The 20,922-nt window shown below is 37.6% G+C and overlaps 1 protein-coding gene across 1 annotated transcript in view; it reads left to right on the forward strand.

Annotated features, from left to right (window-relative positions):
* Window positions 1–2,144: 2,144 nt before the first annotated feature.
* The window catches only part of LOC134531117 (beta-galactosidase-1-like protein 2), a 62,090-nt gene continuing 43,312 nt past the window's right edge, over window positions 2,145–20,922 (forward strand). The window contains exons 1-4 of the mRNA XM_063366686.1: window positions 2,145–2,363; window positions 12,657–12,858; window positions 13,684–13,869; window positions 14,304–14,445. Of these exons, the coding sequence (XP_063222756.1) occupies window positions 2,300–2,363; window positions 12,657–12,858; window positions 13,684–13,869; window positions 14,304–14,445 (594 nt within the window). The 5' untranslated portion in view covers window positions 2,145–2,299. The remainder of the gene's footprint in view (window positions 2,364–12,656; window positions 12,859–13,683; window positions 13,870–14,303; window positions 14,446–20,922) is intronic.

A 20,922-nucleotide genomic window follows, 5' to 3' on the forward strand; every position in this document is an offset into this window, starting at 1 on the left:
CAAGCACCTCCTAGCAGAGCACCCGACGCATTCTAGCGGGCTCTTCGGAAGCAACGTTTACCCTCGCGGTATAGAGAATAGTTTGTTCTTGGGCTCCTGCACAAACCAATTACCTTTCTTGAACGCAGTAAACGTACGAATGGGACCTATCTCTAGCTCTATCAGTTTACATACATGGTATTTTACAAATTCGTCGCTACGCTTTAATAATATAAATTTATAATTAGGTGCATACAATTTACAGTAGCCAAGTAAATAATATTTAATTTATTATTTATTGCATCACACTAATTTCTATCTATGCAAGGCTCAAGATGAAGCCCCTAGGAATGAAGAAAAACAGCAAAATATGTTCGCTAATTATACTTTCATAAAATCTGTAATATAAATACGAATGGTGCAAGAAAAAAATATTAAGTGTACTATGCTTATTTTTTTGTTAAACACATTTATATCGCAGTTAAGTAGTACGCATTTGCGGCTAGAACAAGATTTATTCTTAACATGAAAAAATTCACAAACCCCTGCGATATGTAAGGTTTTTATGAAATGTTATTTTCAAGACCCTAAAACCTCCCGAATATCTCAACCGCGCCATTTCAGCATTAGCCTTTCGGGAAACCATTGAAAACCGGAATCAATGTTTAAAAGTTGGACATTGTTTGGTACAAATATAAAACTACAACTATTATTGCGTCCAAAACACCTTAATACAATGCATAATTATGTTATGTAGTCATCTTGCAAGACTTAAATGTTTTCCAAGCGTTTGAATAGCTACTTCAGTTATATATGTACATCCACAGTGCACAATGAAACTTAGGCATGAGGGCTAATAATGATACATGGAAGTGAGTTTAAATGCTATCATGAAATGATAACGAAGCAGTAACTGAGGAGACAGCTTGAGAGGAATGATTGTATAAATCACTATTGCGTTCACCAAGTATCCGGGGCTACTAATCATCGCTAACAATTCATATAATAACTGACAATTATAATTTATTTTAATTAGTTGTGCCACTTTACAACTACAGATAAGATTATAAACTTTGCTGCTTTCGTTATAAAGAAAATAAATTTCCAAATAGTGCGTTTAGGTTCCTGGCTGGTAGGCAACACGCTTGGGATTCGGCGCTGTGGTCAAATACGGATTCGGCGTTGTGGTCAAGTATGGATTCGGCGTTATGGTCAATTTGGATTTCGGCGTTATGGTCAACTTTGAATTCGGCGTTATGGCATTCGGCGTTGTGGTGTTTCGGCGTTAAGGTACTTTTAAGAAACACACATAAATTCATTTAGTTGTTTTCAGTTTGTTCATGTGGCACTCCCGCAGCAACATTTTTCGGCGTTGTGGTCATTCGGTGTTGTGGTCATTCGGCGTTGTGGTACACAGCAGTTCTCGGGTCGTCGGCGTTGTGGTCAATTTGGAATTCGGCGTTATGGTATTCGGCGTTATTGTACGTTCGGCGTTGTGGTATTTCGGCGTTGTGGTAACGACCCTATCGATCTTACTTACCTCTGTATATTATATCTACAATTGTTTGGCAAAGACGTACAGCAATAGTGCATTGTACACCGTAAGTCATGATCTATAAAACAGTTCCTATTCTGTGTTACAAAAAGCTGTGATAACCTTCAAAGGTTATTTAAAACATGAAGTATTGAATCATGTGGCATGTGCAAAGTAATTCAATTACCAAGATAAAACATGTAAAATGTTTTGGTCTTTTTTCGTGAAAAATATAATATTTCCGGGTGTTTTTCAAACATATTTATGGTGATTTCGTGATTGCATGGTGTCAATAGTTATATATATTTTATTGACATATATGAGTAGAAGGACTATCATTTCGATAATATCTTAAAAAGCACCTCAACTTTTTTTTAATTAAAATATTTTTTTTCTTATATACACTATTATTAATTTATATTTATTAAAAAATTTTACACTATTCTTAATTCAAATTTATTAGTTTGGTTTTCTATTTAAATCGTGTTTTTTTAGTTTTTTTAAACTATTATTTATTAGCATTGCACATCTTATTTTTTAGTACAAAAGCTGAGAATTATACGTTTTGATACCCATCATGATAACGTATCTCATTTCATTGTAAAGAAAACCGTAGAGAGCGTATGGACTCAGAAGGTTAAATGAAGGACATTAAACACTTGAGGCATGTTTTATCTTGTTCACGTGTAGAAATCACAAGAACTTTATCTGGAACTGGCATGCATATGTTCGAAGCTCTGCAGCAATAAGCAACACTTGGTCCAGTAGCTCGCACCTGCCAGCAACATGGGCTGCCACATCTCTCTGCTGCTAGCGGCCATCTTGGCTCTCGTCGCGGGACATGCCATTGGTGAGTTGTTGCACTCAGAGCTGCCGTGCAGATTACGAGCACCGAGTTCATATCGAACAAAACAAAAGAAAACACGTAATGTTTGAAATGACGGCAGCGAAGTCTCTCGTCCGGCTCGCCGAGCGTCGGTGTAGCTTAAACGGAATTACCATATATATATATATATATATATATATATATATAGACATATATATCTCCATAAGCAGTCAATTTTACCCAAACAAGTTGTAGCAGCAACTTTACAGTCGGATAAACACTGAGAGTGACGCAATCTGAAGGTCAAGGTCAACAAACACCAGAACCCGCCCGCAAACATTCCGAGCGCCAGTGGTTCGATCGGTGCCGAATTGCAGATTGTACCGACCCGAAGAATGCCGGATTACCAAGAGCCTCCCTGACGAAGTCATCAGTTTTAAGGCAGTCATTTGTAAAGATCTGTGTATTACACTGCAAAGAGCTTGGAGTTCGACTTCTCCGCTTTCACATCACAACGATAATGATTATTCGCAAGATGTATAATTGAATCCTTCATGTCAACCATTGAGACTAGTATGTGATAGTGAATTATGGAGTTATAAACTAAAGCTGCGACTTGAGCGATTTCTAATATCTTGTTGGGCTTCATGTTATGTGAAACATTATTTCCAGTCAACATTTTTTCTAGTTCCAAAAGAATATAATTAAATAATGATATGTTACCTTTGCTGCTGACATCTCTGGGCACGCTGGGTCGCTGCAGTGGCGATGGAAATAGTCCTGGAGCTGTTGCCTCGGGCGCCGAGTGTACTGCTGGGTGCTGCATGAGGCTCTGTGGAGGTCGGTACGAGGTCTCCGAACCGGGCCCCTAGGCTGAGTCTGGGGTGCGTCCCTCTCTAAGAGGAAGGGGGGGGGGTATATTGAGTATCCCCTTCCAGTGCCTCTTGCCTGGGTCTGGGTGGGTAGTTTATTTTAATTGACCTACTCATATTTATCATCAATTTTCTATTTTGAAAAATTAGTTTATTATTAAACTAGACAATTTAACCAAACAGTATTTAGAGGTTAAGGAATTAAGTGACACCAAAACCAATGAAAATAATCGAAAATTATTTATGCAAGTCAACACAGCTTTTTAAACATTCATTTAAAAACTATATTAAAAGAAGAACACAAACACACAAAGTTTAGTTATCACGTAAAATAATCGTCCATAAACCGACTTCACAGACAACCATTTTTTTAACTGGCTCACGGTCGTCAAAGTCGTGTCAGGAGCACTGTAGTCCAATCGTCATCGTAAAGCAGATGCATAGGTGCTTCGAATTAACTTTGCTATGAAATAAATCCGCGAAATAATCGTGGCTCTAGCTATGGGACATGTGACTCTCGGTCTCGGGCTCATTTCACTCTGATCGACCCCTCGTTTCCAGGCAGTGAAAACGCTAAATCGATCTCACCAGACGGTGACCTTAAGCACTTGACAACATTTTAAAATAAATTTTTATTGAACTTACCACTTTGGTGTCTTTATAGTTCTGAAGTTCACTCCGTATAGCAGGTGAACAAGTAACATCGTCATTGTTTGAAGCAGTAGATGAACTTAGCTTAAACATCATATAATCGGTCATACGACGTGACTTGGCTATAACTTCTTCGTTCTTCTTTTCTTTCTCTTTTGCAATCTTTCGTTTGGCGCTTCAGCTTTTAAATACCTCTTTATTTTTATGGCGGTTACTTTGTATTTTATGGCGATCCATAATACTGTCATTTATAAAACCTGTTGCAGTGATAGCTTTACTTTGTTGTTACGAAAATATTTAATTAAAGGCTAAAGGTACATACTAAGATAAAACAAATAATAAATGACGCACACGATTACTGAAACACCGAAACAAACACTACAGAATGGGTCATAAATTCACACAAATTTAATTTATGCATGCCGAAAAAAAAGATGCCAGTCGCCAGGTCAACATGGAAACAGTGTCTACTGACTTGGAGTTTGTGCTATTGGTCTTTGTACGTCGCAGGGCTCACTGGACTCAGCTTACAGAGCCTCCTACTCTTATCTCGCTTTGCTCCCCCCACCCCGCACTCCGAAAATGAAGTTTAGAATACTACACCAGTCGCCAACGCCAAGTGTTTCATATTTCTAAATGCTGACACAACTCATATATCAGCTTTCCACAGCGCAATTAATCCACATAAAACAACTGGACACTATGTCGACGCGTATTTTAAAAATATAAGAAGATCCACATCGCAGTACAATTTTTTTTCGTGTCGTGTGGTGCGGGCCCCCATTTGTGGTGCGGGCCCATAGGCTACAACCTAGATAGCCTGCGCGTAAATACGGGCCTGCTCCGAACCCTGCGGACGCAATCAGTGTAGTTCCACCTCCACCACGTCCTGCTTACTGGGAGGCGAGGACTGCTGCAGTTCACGATAGCGACATTTACTGTAACGAGATCCTACCTTCAGAAGAAATTCAGACGTTCAATTTACTGAATGCAGTATACAAAGTGAGTTCCAAAGGTAATGATAATGATTTTCGAACAGGCATATTTATTGAGAAAAAAAATTACAATTTAATGTTATCTCCTTCGAAGTATGATCCTTGAGAAGCTATACAGCCGTTACAGCGAACTTTTTCACTTTTCATAGCAACGAGGGAAGTCTTTCTCTGAAGTCTGAAGAGAGAGCTCGTTACAGATTTTTGTATTTTCGATTGTAGACCGTGGTGCCTTGAGTTACGAACTCTTTGAGAACCACTACTTTTATATCAAAAACCAATCACCAACATTTTCACATGTGACTTGCTTATGAGCGCTTCATTGCGACAATGCACCCTGCCACATTGTTATGTCCATACACGAATTTTGGCTTAGGAAAACGTACCATCACTTTCCCAGACACCCTACAGTCTATATCAGGCTCCCTGCGATTTTTTTTCCCAAGCTTCAATTGTATCTCAAGAGAACTTATTTTGGGGCAATCAATAACATTCAACAAGCTGTGGCATGGCTCTCCGCAGACTTACAGAAGATGACTTCGCCCATTGCGATGAAGAGTGGAAAAATCGCTGAAACCACTGTATATCTTTTCAAGGATCATCCTTTGAAGGCGATACCATTAAATTGTATTTTTTTAATTGTGCATTTTTTAAAATTACTCATTATTTTGGAACGCACCTTGTATACCTTTAGTCCCCGGCGCAGTGGCTGACAGTAATGGCTTAAATTGGGCAGTCCCCTGTCACTCAGCTCTCTCCATCTTCATGGGTATCAGAAATAACATTTTGACGTGAGCAGAAACCATTTCCCAAAAATTATCAATGCCATTATTTTCGTCAACTCTCAAGCCTACAACAACCAAATTCTGTGAAAGTGAGGCCTTGCTAAGGTTGTACAACCCAGGTTGTATTTCCATTGACTGATATGTTCCTAAACAAAAAATTCTCGGAACTGCTCCTCTACCAACACCGTCAAATTGCAAGGTTGGGAGAGTAGAAAACCAGCTCCCCTAAAACCCAGTCAATTTGCAAGGTTGGAAGTAGAATAGGAATGTATGTCCAAGGAAAGGCTTCTGGCTGTGGTGCCATACCGGGATTCAGTCTGTGTATTGTGATGTCACAGCGGCCATTTCTGGTGTTAAATTCTCTCAATAATGACTCCAAAATTACTCGAAATGACTCCAAAATCCTACAAATGTTCCAATTTCGAGGTAAAAATTCCGGTTTTGAGGGAAAATTTCTCGTTTTAAACCCAAAAACGTCAATGGCTTAAAAAGTCCTAAATTGGCTTAAATTCCCCATGGGCAAGTCACTATAAGCCGCACATTGACAATTAGAATGTCATGGCTGCCATCTTGTATTCTAGAACATTGCAATTTTCGTTACTGCCGCCATCTTGCAAAACCATAATTTTTATTTTAGAAATTCGGGAAATATTTTAAAATTCATAAACAATTTAAGTAGGTAATCAAATTTTAATAAAAATTATTTAAAATACACCATTGCACATTTCGTTATGATAGCCATATTGGATTCTAGAAACATTGCACGTTTAGTTACGCCCACCATCTTGTAACTGTATGACATCAACGTTCCGCGTTTTTTTACGGCCGCCATATTGGATTCTAGATATTTGCAATTTTCATTGTGGCCGCCATCTTGAAAATCCTTAATTATACTAGAAAATCGGGAAAAGATTTTAAAATTAAAAAAAATATTAATAACATTTTAATAAAATGTTATATCAACATAATTATATCATGGATCCTCGGTTCAAACCTGGCGAGGACAAAAATAAAAAATGACAACAGATCCTATCTCCTCGGAATCCGCAGGCAGACTGACCTCCCACCACTAATGCCATTGTATATACACATCGCCAGCTAGTATGAGGTCATGTCCGCCATCTTGTTTTCGTCTGCTGGAGGCCTCCATCTTGCTTTCTTCTGCTAGAGTGCGCTGCCGCAATGTTAGTTTAATTTTTACCTGCCACAGTGTAATAATTATTTATTATTACTGTGACACCCGCCATCTTGACATTTCGGCACCATTATGGAAATTCGTAAATATTTAGCTAGAAAATCGGAAAAAAAATTCCCAAATTCATTAAATAATTTTGCAATTAATGCTGATTGATTACATTAGTTCCTGTCCTTGCTTCGATCCCTGGGCGATGCAGAAAAATTTATGTAAAAAATAATAATTTCAATAAATATGGTGTAAAGTCCTTAAAGAATCTTAAATTTCTCTACTATCAGCCTCTAGTATGCTGACCAACATCTTGAAAAAACGTAATAATTAACCTAGAAATTCGGTAAAAAGTTCATAATTCATCAAAAAATCTGCAATTAATTTACTGATTGAATGGATGGATGTATTCCTGTCCTTGGTTCTATCCTTGGTAAATGAAAAAATAAATTTAATTAAGTGTCTCATTTATGTAACATAAAATTGACCAGTTCGAATAAAAAACAGCATTATGACAAATACAATTTACTATGTAATTTATATTCTACGACAAGAACACATGCTAAAGTTAGCAATCTTATAAACATTTAGTTCTGCATTGACTTTAACTGACTAATTCTTAGCTCCAATCGGTTTACTGAAGACAGAGTCCAGCCAGTTCCATTGCCTATATGGTCTTTATCGTCCCGACAGTTTCTCGATACTATATTTAACAGACTGCTTCACATTGTCGGAATTGTAAATGAGAGTGTCTTGAATGTACACTTTTTCACTTTGTTATATGTATGTATGTAGTACTGAAAACCTCCATTTTGGAAATTGTATTTACGGAAAAGCTGCAACTTTAGAATTTTACCTTTGTTTTTATGTGTGGGTCAGTGTGTTTATGTATAGGAGAACTTAAGTCAAATCGTGAGAATAGTCGATTAGGTTAGGCTAGCTACCTTATAATTATTCAAAACACTGTGGACGGTTGGTTAGGTTAATATAGCTACATTGGAACGTAGGTAAAATTCCGTAACACCAAGTGAAAAACACTCTAGATGATTTTCTACTGCAGAATCCGCGTTACATCATTTATGTCGCCGGACCTGAGCAGAAGGAATGGCTGAGCAAGTTTTGCGATGGAGCCACAGAAATTGTAGACTTGCAGACCGACTATGACTGTCCTTCCCTGCGCAAGCTTAGTACAATGTATGGCAAGCAGCCACACATGTTTGATAGAGTGTGTATCTGCACAAACTCACAGCTAATGTGGAAATGGCACTCGCAGTGTAAGTAGAGTCTGCATATATAAAAGGCGTGAAACGGTTCGTGCCTTCAGATGTTGTACGACCGGCACGAAATTGTTTTCGTTTCATCCTGTCAACGTGTACGTGAGTGTAAGACTTAGCTTCAGCAGTGTCGAGTACAGTTATTGGATACCGGATATGTACACAAATATACGGAAACCTGTGATGGAGGCACTCAGAACTGGCAGTTTTCGCACTTTCCTGTGTCCTACGAACCGACTCAGCAGCTGCTATATTGCTGCGAACCTGGAAACTGTGCCGTCTATCACATGAGACCACACACGATCCTTCCAGTCAGCATTGAAGAAGTAGTCACTGTGTCTGCACGTACAACACCAAACTTGGACGTGTTGCAACCGGTTGTGACCTGTGATGCATCTACACAGACGTCCAAACGACATGCGTTTCGTCATGTTTCAGTTAGTGACCCTGTCCAAACAAGCACCGAGTTAAAGCCCAGACCATGTCGTCCATGTCTCACCGAAGCATTAGTCGATGAAGATGACCAGTTGGATACCTGTGTTTCTGCGCCCAAGACCAGTGAACCAGCTGGAACCGGAATCGACAAGACAATCCGCGCAGCATTAATGATTTTGATTGCTTATGAATAAGCTTAATGACTTAAACTAATACATATGTGTATTTTTTAAAATAAATTAGTGAAAATTAATAGTGTGTGTTTTTAGAGTTTCTAGAGTTTTAAGGTATCTGCATTTTAACCTAGTAAAAAATAACTTAAAAGTAGTTGTTTTAACTCAAATAGTATGCCAGCAACCATGGGTATATAAGCGAGGTCCAGACGACGGGACCCTCAATCCACCTCTGACTGTGGTACAGTGTGGATCGCCTCGATTCAGTACGTTACCTAATATTTAATATTGAGCTTGATGAACGGTTTACCATCAACAGCCAGACCGTGATGGTAGCGGAGACCTTGATGGCAACGATGTCGATGGCATCCTTGTCACCAACTGCAGAAGTCCTGGTGATGGTTGCACCTAATATTTCAGCTGTGGTTTCGCCAGCAGAGGAGAAATCGGCAGGTGCTGTTCCATAAGTTGAGGTTTCACCAGCAAACTCGGAGACTTCAATGTGCAACGGACAACCATTTACGTGTTCGAGGCGTCAGTGAAAATGCTTGATGCATCATTCACCACAACTTCAAGTGCTCGTATGAATGAAAGCAGTGGATGCCTGAATAATGTGCAAAGAATACTTTTGTCAGTGCACTGAATACAGTAAACTAATTTCACGACTTGATAGTCTTAATCGACATCATGAAATCTGTACTGGGTCAGTTAAGTGCATGCAAGAATCTGTTTGTAAAATTGTTTTGACTCGCGTCTCATAATAGTCGCTGCAAGTACGTATATTGAAATGGCCCAGGCGATGAGACTTCCAGTCTAACTCTGGCTGTGGTGCAGTACGGATCGACTAGTTTGACTCATCTCACAATTATTCCGGTATCTGGGAATTCTTGAGAACTCGATGGTATGATTACCGTCATTAACGTTGACCTGGATGGAAGGCCTACCATCAACAACACTGACACCGATGTCAATGAGGCGATGACGACGCAGATCCTGTTGGTAACAGTGTCATTAGTTACATCTACTCTTCCAGCACTGCAGGAGATTTCGACGCATGCACTATCGATAGCAGAGTAGACCTTGAAGACTTTCGTGGCTGATTTTTTATCAGTGTTGCAAAGGATTGTCAACAGTGCCAGTGACAATGGCAATACACAATTGTAATAATAACTCTGAATGCGTTAAATATCAGTGCAACGGTTGTTGTAGTCAGGTTATATGCTACGGACACTTGAAAAAACACACGTGGTTTTGAAAAGGACTGATTAAACATTCATTAGAATCAAACTGCATATCATGTGGCACAGCATTAGTAAATATTCCCAAGTGCAAAACGTCATGAAATATACCACTGTCCTTGTAATGAAATCGATAATTCTCCTTTTAGTGAAAAATGTGGTGTTCTAATTATTATACCTGTTAAAATAAATTTTAAAAATTCAGGTCAAGTTATGCATAGGATTCGCTTCACGCGCTAAGAAGACTGTACAAATCGAGATACGCTAATTATTTGTTGGTTCTTGTTCTTGTCGTAGGAATTACGAAATAATTTTTTTATTTGTAATTTTATTTTGTTATATTTTTTCCCCCGTCACTTTTCTGGTTTATTAATTAAATTGAAATTTTGTATTGATAAAGGATCGAACCAAACACTGAATGCTATCGAATCAATCATTATTTTAACAAGTGATTTATTGAAAATTTTGGGAAATTTCCCCAAATTTCTAGCTTAAATATTACAGAATTTTAATTTCAATACAATTGGTTTATTTCGATTCCGTTTCATGTTATTTCACTTCATTTCATTTATTTCATAAAATTGATTTCATTTAATTTGTTTAGTTTAAATTCATTTTTTATACATTAGGTTTCAATTCATTTTTATTCATTTGGTTCATTTCATTTTCATTTGTTTAGTTTCAAATTATTTAGTTTCTATCATTTTTATATGTAGAATTGTGTATAATTTCTACACATTTCAATATTTTTCTTTTGATTCGTCTCATTTCAATTAAAATCGTTCAAATAATTTAATTTCGTTTCAATTTAAATCGTTTTATTTCATTAAAATTGGTTTACTTCGATTCCGTTTCATTTTATTGTACTGCATGTCATTTATTTCATAACATTGGGCTTACATTTCATTTCAAATATTTGGTTTCAATTCATTTCGTTTGATTCATTATATTTTAATTAATTTCATTTGGTTCAATTCATTTCAATTTGTTGCATTTCTAATTATTTCGATTGTTTCATTTTGATAATAGAATGATGTATCATTTCAACTACAGCGGCCAAGATGGCCGACAATATGGCGGATGTCAATGTAGTAAATAATACTGCACTTTAGCGGGTAAAGATTAAACTAACATGGCGGGAGCACCCTCTAGGAGACGATAAGAAAATGGAGGTTTCAATATGGCGGCCATGCTGTCACACTTGATGATGTAATATTTTCCTTTGATTAATGATGTGGGTCAGTCTTCCATCTGCCATTGTGGAAGAGGGACCCGTCATCATTTTTATTTTGCCGTCGCTGGGGATCAAACAGAGGACTTCGAGCTGCATGATTTAGATACATGTTATTATTAAAATTGTAATTAAATAATTTTTAATGAATTTAAAAAAAAATCCCCGAATTTATAGCATTAAAGTTACAGATTTTCAATATATAGCTTAGATATATCTATATATATGACAACAAATAAAGCTATCCAAACAAACAACAATAATGATTTACAAATTAAGCTTTACCAAACACAATTAATAATTTTACACTGCATCATTATACAAATTCTTTAAATAATCTATCCTAGTAACGTTTAAGCTAAGAATATAGTTTGTGGCAGCACAAAATATAGGCGCACAATCAGGCACCTGCCTACAACTGTACTGTATTGTCTCATCAAGTACTTAAAGAAAATTAATTTACAACTAAAGTCTCCAAAACGGAAAGGGCGAAAGGGTTAGCGCCACTCGTAATCAGCGGCTAGCAGTAACTACCGACGCTTGCCTTGCAGTTCGCGGCTCGCCGGACGAGTTGCAGAGGCTCGTTCTCGGTGGACGATCTACTCGCTCCTCCAGCGGCGAGTGGGTAGCAAGTTGAAGGTTCCTCCTGGGTCGTCCCGCGATGTCCTGTCTGGTAGACTTAACTGAAGATATGTTATTAGTAATGGAGCTGGTTGCATTGAGCCCTTTACAAATTCATCGTAACACCTGGTGTAATGTCGTTCAACCACACGCACTCTTTTGGTCTACTTATATGTCCCTTGGCGACTTCTTGAGTCGCCTTCTGTTGGGAATTGGAAAGGGGATTTTTTGCCCCTCCCATTGGATAGAGCCAAAGGTAAACTTTGGGTCGAAGCACTGTCAGTCATTAAAATATGGTATGATGTTTGAAATAAATTTATAAATACCATTAATTAGATATAAATTTGTATGAAATTTGTATAACTTTCATACATTATATATATAATGCATGAAAGTTATCCAAATTTCAAATATAGACATATTGGAATTCTATAATCTCTCTTAGCAGACTCAATATCAGATTAGTTTGAAGTGATTCCCTTTCCCCAATACTCTTCCCAAATCTTCTCATCCTTTCTCTTTTACTACAGTTCAAGTTCGTGGTTGTTTTGCGTCGTTGTGGCATTTATTTTTCCCGAGCGGTGGTGTCACCCAGCACATCCTTTAACTACAATTTCCTATGCACGCGGTGCACCACGGGACCTTCTCCTGGTTTTACTTAACTGCTGGTTCCAAATAATAAAAAAAGTTTTCATTTCCATCAGTATTGGTATTCACTTTTCAGCATTTTGAAATGGATTTTCTGAGCACTGGTATTTTCAGAAATGTTTTTGGATGGCAGGCAACATAAGCTTGAAAGCATCACGTTAGATTCAAATGTGTTGGTACTGCATGGTAAGCACTGTGTTCTGTGTGTTTGAAGAGCGCGACTTGCCCACGCTGTACGGACACTACACGGCAGGAGGCATCAAGTCAGGCCTGGTGGCCGACGGAAGCAAATTCCTGCTCAACGGAAAGGAGATCCGCCTGATAACAGGCACCATCCACTTCTTCAGGGTCCACCCGGACTACTGGAGGGACAGGCTGAGGAAGCTGCGAGCCGGCGGCTTCACCGGCGTTGAGACGTGAGTCTCGGTCACCGTCATCGCAACACGCATGTGACTCATTGCATGCTTGCATTGAACACGCAGAACAAGTGAACACCAAGACACGTCATAGTCACTGTAAAGCACTTAGAAATATTCCATTGAAATGACAACAGCCAGAAAGGTTGATTTTTCTGGGGGAAATATTTTAAAGCTCATAACAGGATTTATATTTGTGAACTGAATTGTTTGGTACGACTACCAAATCCATGTAATTTTATCAGGCATATAATTTCCCCTCCCCCCAATTAATTCTTCCACATGCACTGTTGGTTTTCAATTCTTCTTGTCTTCACTACGACAGTCACCGCATCATTTTAGTTCGTATCCTTTTCTGGTAATGTGCTCTGGTTTCATGAGTTAATCATTTGTCGACTAGTCAGTAATGAAGCTTTTATCACTTCTGTTTTTATGGTTCTTGTATCAAGAAGGAAGACCATAACATGATTCTTACTGTAATATAATATATACGGTACAAGCAAAGAAGTTCGTTTAGAAGCTTCTTGAAACTGATGAAGCCTACAAATCTCTTCATCAGATGCGATCAATGATGGATGAACACATGCATTTCTAAATGGGTGATAAAAATATTAATTCCAAATAATTTGTCAATTATTAGTTAAATAAATTTTAACAAATACCAAGCTACATTCTTCTTATTTAAATTAAACTAAAAATATATATTACAGTGCACTTAGAACAAATTAAATTAGGTACTTAGAGTTATTTCAACTTTTGTCTAACACATGCTGTATAAGCTTGTGCCCAAATTTCACGAAACGTCTGTATTTTTGTCTTTTGCAGGTACATCCCATGGAACTTGCACGAACCAGAAAACAATGTCTTCGATTTCGGTGCCGGAGGCAACGACTTCTCGCCCTTCCTAAATGTGACCAAATTCCTGAAGATGGCTCAGGAGGAAGACCTGTTTGTGATCTTGAGGCCAGGGCCCTTCATCAACGCCGAGTGGGAGAATGGCGGACTGCCCAGGTAAGAAGAAACACAGGGCGGTACTAGCTGGCCACAAGCTTATCTACGAATGCTGACAGACTTGTTCAAAAGTTGTGAGTCCAAAATAAGCAGTAGGCCATTCATAAGTAGATATTGCCTACTTTGCAAACATTTTCAGCAGGTACCTACGCAGTCATGGTGGTTAATTGAGATGACTTAACTCCCACCGAGGCAAGCAGGGTTCGATTCTCGTCGGGATTGAAATTTTGGATTTCTCGCAACGGGAAACATGTCAGACTTTGTCATAAGCTGGTGGAATTTGTCAGGAAACTCCCATTTCCCCAGTCAAAACATTCCATCACTTCTCGATCACATTGTTTCACAATAATTTATAAGTTTAATATTTAAATAATTCATTGCACCTAACTAACGAAGTTCTTTATACCAGTACTGCAAATTTGTTATTTTTCCAGCTGGCTCTACCGAGACTCAAGTGTGAAGACCCGCACCTCAGAGTCCCATTACATTTCCTACATGACAAAGTACTTCAACGTCTTGTTTCCCATTCTGAAGAATCTGCAGTTCACTGCAGGAGGACCAGTGCTGGCATTCCAGGTATCTACTCCATATCATGTGCATTAGGTCGGGTAGTTGTCAGTTCGTAGGAATTTTCAAATTACTTCATAATGTGCTAGATGCTTCACAAACAAATTTTCTAACACATATTTGAGAAAACATTAACTGTTAATAAGATAAGTATAAATCCCAAACCAAAGTGCAAAGGAGGCTCTTAGATGCTATCAGTACCATTAAAAAAGGAAGCATTTGTGAATTGAATGAAGTTAAGACAATTAGAAATAAATAGTTATAATAACAATGAGAAAGTTGACGATGGTGATATGTGTTTGCTAATTGCTAATACGAGACAGGTGGACCCTAGGTATGGTAGAAAATATGTCGCACAATTATGATTAGAGGATTTGAGTAATGAGTCCTCAAATATTATGGTAACCCTTCGAACCTCTTATGTGCAGACATAATGCTTACAAATTTTCTCCATTCTTTGAATTATTCTTACAATTGGGAAGATTGGTTTAAAAATCTTGAAGGACATACGCCATTACTGGGTTCATTGAATGTCATAGAGAATCCACAGGAATGGATACGAAAAATGAATACAAAAGCACACAGAAAAGCAAGCCAAAATCAGACGATGTAAAATATTAAATAAATAGAGAGCACAGAGGATTCCGTGGAAGGATTAAGTTGGAAAAAACACCACGGCACAAAACAGTGGGCTGACAATCGCGAGACAGGTCTAAGAAGACTAGAAAAACAGACAAAAAACCTTCGGAAAAAAGACAATCAATCGAACCCAGCGCTGAAACTAAACAGATTTCCTGTACAACAACTTGACGACGTCACAGACGAACAAAGAAGGCTTTCTTAAAATTCTGTGATTGTCTATGTTGCCATCGTAGTATTGTCCAGAATATATTTTAGCTTCATCACTGGATTTGCATGTACGTCGTTGTGTTATTTTGTGTTTTTAAAATATTTTAGATAATAAAGTTGAGTCATGCCAGGGCCTTGGGATCGGATCGGCGTGCAGTCCAGCATGGTAGTGCTACGTTAAGTAATGCCACAGCCTTGGGATCGTTTCAGCGAGCCACAATGCATGAGTGCGGTGCGTTAACGATTACATCCAGCGCGGACTCAAAACAGTCCAAGAATTAAAGCTTGATTCTCTAGATGAAAACACTCAAAATATACATGGAATCTTTATGAGCAGCTAATTATATGGTTTGTAAATGATCTACAGTCAAAAAACTTGAATGTTATTTTGTTCATGTGGGTAAGCAGGCTGACGAAGCAAAAGTAACTGCAACCGAACAAACCTCTCTGGGTAATGGAGTATTGTACTGGCACTTGGGACTACCTTTTCCACCAGCACCACGCTAGAGCTTCTCTAACGATATGAACAGAATGTAATATTATGTTGGAACTGGAATAAATAAAAATTTAACCTTTTTTTCTGACCGAAATTTGCACAAAATAATTTTTTTCCAGCTGCACCGGCTTGTCACAAAAGAAAGTAGTGTGATGAGATAAAGGGAAAAAAAAAACAAGAGGTAATAATACTTTAGGACAATGCTGTGTCAAGTTATTGCTGGATTATTATTTTTCTAGGCAGAGAGAATCTAGGACCTTATGAGTTTATGTTTCAAGTGTTTCATGACCACAACTATCTCGGAGGTCATGCGGTAATTGAGTTTACCTACACAAATCCGTGCAACGCAGAATATTGACTAAACTTCTACCTTGCCAAACATTCGAGTCCTAACGATAGGAAGTGATAATCAGGGCTTCCAGTAGGCCTTGTTCTTTCGCTACCTATAAAGATAAAAATCATTACAAAAATTCTCTTTTGGCACATCCTACAGACATAGGTAGGTTTCAAAGTACTTATTTCTTCTGGAATCCTTTTGAAAACTTCTATAAAATTATATAACAATTTAAGAACTTAATATTCATTGCATCCCATTTGTTGTCAAATATTCCGAAATAATTAATTATAAACGTTTTCATTTTCCAATGAACGATTTTCTATCGAAATTTTTTAACTAAATGCATCCACCATTGAATAGCTTTAAAAAAAATTCATAATTCGCCTACTAAGGAAGTTGTGAATTTGTTTGACCTTCAAACGATATTTTTCATCTCTTGAATTTATGTTGTATTATAAAAATTTAATTAGGACCATGTTTAAGTAATATTAGGATGGTTTTAAATATATTCGAACACATGGTGGCAATGCACTTAGCGATCGAAAACAAGATGGCGGCCTCCAGCAGACGAAAACAAGATGGCGGAAGTGACGACATACTAGTTGGCAATATATCTACCTTGACATTAGTGGTAGGAGGTCAATCTGTAGGTTGTTTGAGTAACAGGTGATTTGCCTAAAGGTGGTTTGCCTAAACATGAATTCGTTACGGCAATTTGCCTAAAGTCATTTCGCCTAAAGGCGTTTTGCCTAACGTCGAATTGCCTAACGGCTATTTACCTAACTCCGATTTGCCAAACGGCGTTTTGCCAAACGGCGTTTTGCCTAACGGCGTTTTGCCTAACTCCGATTTGCCAAACGGCGTTTTGCCTAACGGCGATTTGCCTAAAATTAGGCAAAAAGCCTTTAGGCAAAACGACACATGCCCGGTTTTTTCCGTGGAGGAAGATTCGGTCGCAATTTTTATATTTGCTCTCACCGGGTTCGAACTGAGGACTCTATTACGTGTGTTTTTTTAATTAAAATGTTATTAAAATTGTATTTAAATATTTTTATAAAATTTAAAGTTATAATTTTTTAAATTTATAAATACTATTTTTTTAAGATAGTGGCCATGATGTCATAATCCAAGATGGCGGAATGTTTTATTTAAATTTTTAATAATAATTTTTTATTAGTTTTAAATTTTTTCCCGATTTACTAGCATAAAAAATACGGGTTTTCAAGATGGCATGTTATAACGAAAATTCCAACATTCTAGAATCCAAATGGCAGTTGTGACATAGCCATATATTTTTATAATTTTAATTGAATTGTAATTAATATTGTTTTTCTTTAATTTTTTATTAATGGTGGAAGTGACGAAATACTTGTTGGCAATATATCTACCTTGACATTAGTGGTGGGAGGTCAATCTGTCGGTTGTTTCCGTGGAGGAAGGTTCGGTCGCAATTTTTATATTTGCTCTCACCGGGTTCGAACTGAGGACTCCATTACGTGTGTTGGTTTAAATTAAAATGTTATTAAAATTGTATTTAAATATTTTTTATAAAATTTAAAATTTTAAACATTTTTTTAAATTTATAAATACTAATTTTCAAGATAGTGGCCATGATGTCATAATCCAAGATGGCGGAATGTTTTTATTTAAATTTTTAATAATAATTTTTTTATTAGTTATAAATTTTTTCCCGATTTTCTATCATAAAAAATACGAATTTTCAGGATGGCATGTTATAACGAAAATTCCAACATTCTAGAATCCAAATGGCAGTTGTGACATAAGCAAGTATTTTTCTAATTTTAATTGAATTGTAATTAATATGTTTTTCTTTAATTTTTTTATTAATAAAACAACATGTTTACTCTCGCTAGAAATAGAACTGATGACCGCAATTGATTAAATAACTAAACTTTTGAAGTAAGCAATATTTTTATATTTTTCTGAATTTTTTGGTAAAAAATTTAAAAAAATTAAGCTAACGAACAAGGTCAATATTAAGGTCAAAGCTACCCACCAGAGGCTTATTGGGGGCTTGCAGATGCGGACTTTAAGTCTCTTTGAGGAATTTTGGTTCTTTCTAAGGCAAAAGTCTTTTGAGGTTTTTCGAATTCCTCGGGCTCTGTTATACACTACTCCAGGTCTCTGAAGAAGCGGATCGCTTTGGTATCATCAAATTCAATATAGTCCTTGAGTGCGATAACAGAAAACCGGCTACTTATGAAAGAAGTACAGACAAAAGAGCATTCAAAACACCTAAAGTTCCCGTGTACAAATCACAAGAAGCTGCGAAAGCTGTTGCAGACTGTGTAAAGAAGATATGTCAGGAAGAGGACATGTATACATCCAAAGCTTCGGGCTGGATGTTGACTGTAGTGAGAGGTATCACAACTTGGATCATAAGTTCGACATCTCTGTCATCGACTTGACGACACCATTACAGCATATTAAAGTGTTCGAGAGGAATAACTGTGATGTATCGGTTAATGTTTATAGCCTTGACGAGAAGGAGAAAGTCATTCCTATGCGTGTTACAGAAGAAGAGAAAGCCAATCATTTCGACCTGCTTTTGTTGAAAAGCAAATACAATTCACATTTATGTAATATTAATCATTTTTTTCACGACTCGTTCGCCCGCATATTACAGCTCACCACAGTAATATATGTATCTGTAATCGATGTTTTGCATATTATCATGACCTGCCAAGAAAATCTGGCCTTACAGGACAGCAGTGCCTCGACTAACACATGAGGTATGCGGCTCCCATGCTCCAGTATGTGTTGCGATGCCAAAACCCAAACACGGAAAGTCACTTGTGAACAAGTTTAAAAACTACAATCACAAGGAGAAACTTCCGATTGTAGCCTACTGTGATTTCGAGGCTATGCTTCAGCCTGTACACATCTGTCAGCCAGATCCTGAGAACTCATATACATACGCCTATCAAAAGCATGTGCCGTACAGTTTTTGCATGTATTTAAAGATGGACAACGAGATTATTCATGCAGCTGTAACATCTTCGCTGCCACAAGGGCCTATTTGTACCGAGGTCCGAATGCATGTAGAAGTTCATGGAGACTTACTGAAGAGACCGCAATCATTTACTGGAAAATACCTCGATGCTGCAAGTAATTCCTGTAATCTGCTTCGTAGGCGGCCGAATAAGCTTGTGGTATTTTTCCACAACTTGAAATATGACAAGAACTATATTATCAAACAACTGGGTTACGATACTAAAGACTTATTTATCATTCCACATACACAGGAGAAAATAATAACAATTTCTAAGAAGCTTGGCGATGGATTTTTTATTCAGTACATTGATACTTTTAGGTTCATAAGCTGGCTTCACTCACCACCTACTCGCATCAATCAGAATTATACAGTACGTCCAGGTTCTTCAGTCCAGACCACCTTCATCTGGTGACATGGAAACGAGTTTTCCCGTACGACTATGTGGACCGATGGGAATGACTGGATGAGACACAACTACCAAGTTTGGAGTCCTTCTACAGCCGTCTGTCCGACTAACATCACTGAAGTCAATTGCGTTCATACCCAAAAAGTGTGGAACACTTTTTCCTGTAAGACTCTGAGAGACTACAGTGACCTGTATCTAAATACCGATGTACTAATTCTCGCTGATGTCTTTGAACATTTTCATTCCCTGTGTGTCGATACATACTATCGTGATTGCACACACTATGTCAGCGCGCCAGGTTTTGCCTTCGATGCCATGCTAAGAATTACTAATGTCCAGCTAGAACTCCTAACCGACTATGACATGTATTTTTTCCTGGAAGCTGGCATCCGAGGTGGTGTATCACAATGCATTAAGAGATACTGCAAGACAAACAATGCCTACATATCAGAGACTTATGTTGCCAGCCAGCCATCTACCTACTTGCAGTATGTAGATGCCAACAATTTATATGGCTGGGCAATGAGTTTGCCAATACCAATATCAAATTTCAAGTATCCGACACTGTCATCAACATCATCACTGTACCTGAAGATGGTCCAATTGGCTACATCTTGAAGGTAAATATCGAATACCCGACAGAACTCCATCATGAGCACAAAGACCTGCCTTTCCTGCCTGTGAACCAGTGTCCGCCAGGAATTTGATTAAATGTGTTGGCTAAAAACATTATTGACTTAAAAATCAAAAAACACCAGGCTGCTCAAAACGATTTTAAAAAGAGTTTTTTCAAACTTGCAAATAATGCGACCTTTGGCAAACTATTAAAAAACAAACCCAAACGTTGGATTATGGAGCTCGTATGTTCTGACAGAAGAATGAATGATTTTTCTAAAATATTTGAAAAAGTAATTTTTAGATTTTTAAATTTCCAGCTTAAGAACAGTTTATCGAGCAGTCAGCATGGTTTTAGGAAAGGTTTATCGACCACCACTAACTTGCTTAATATTTTAAATCCTATACACAAAGAGGTTACCAACAGAGGGCAAGTGGATGCCTGTTATTTTGATTTAGCCAAGGCCTTTGACACTGTGAACCATTCTATACTTCTTAAAAAATTATTTAACTTTGGGTTAACTCAAAGTTTTACAAACTGGTTTTCTAATTACTTAACTAATAGAAGTTTGTATGTTACAATTAATAACCACAATTCTTCCCTGTTTAGTATCTCTTCTGGTGTCCCTCAAGGAGGCACATTATCGCCTCTTCTTTTTAATTTATATATAAACGACCTACCTCAAATTCCCAACCATTCTACAGGAGTACTTTTTGCCGATGATCTAAACATTTTTAGGAATATAATAACACAGAGTGGCTGTATT

Source organism: Bacillus rossius, chromosome 3, assembly GCF_032445375.1.
Source record: "Bacillus rossius redtenbacheri isolate Brsri chromosome 3, Brsri_v3, whole genome shotgun sequence".
NCBI lineage: Eukaryota > Metazoa > Arthropoda > Insecta > Phasmatodea > Bacillidae > Bacillus > Bacillus rossius.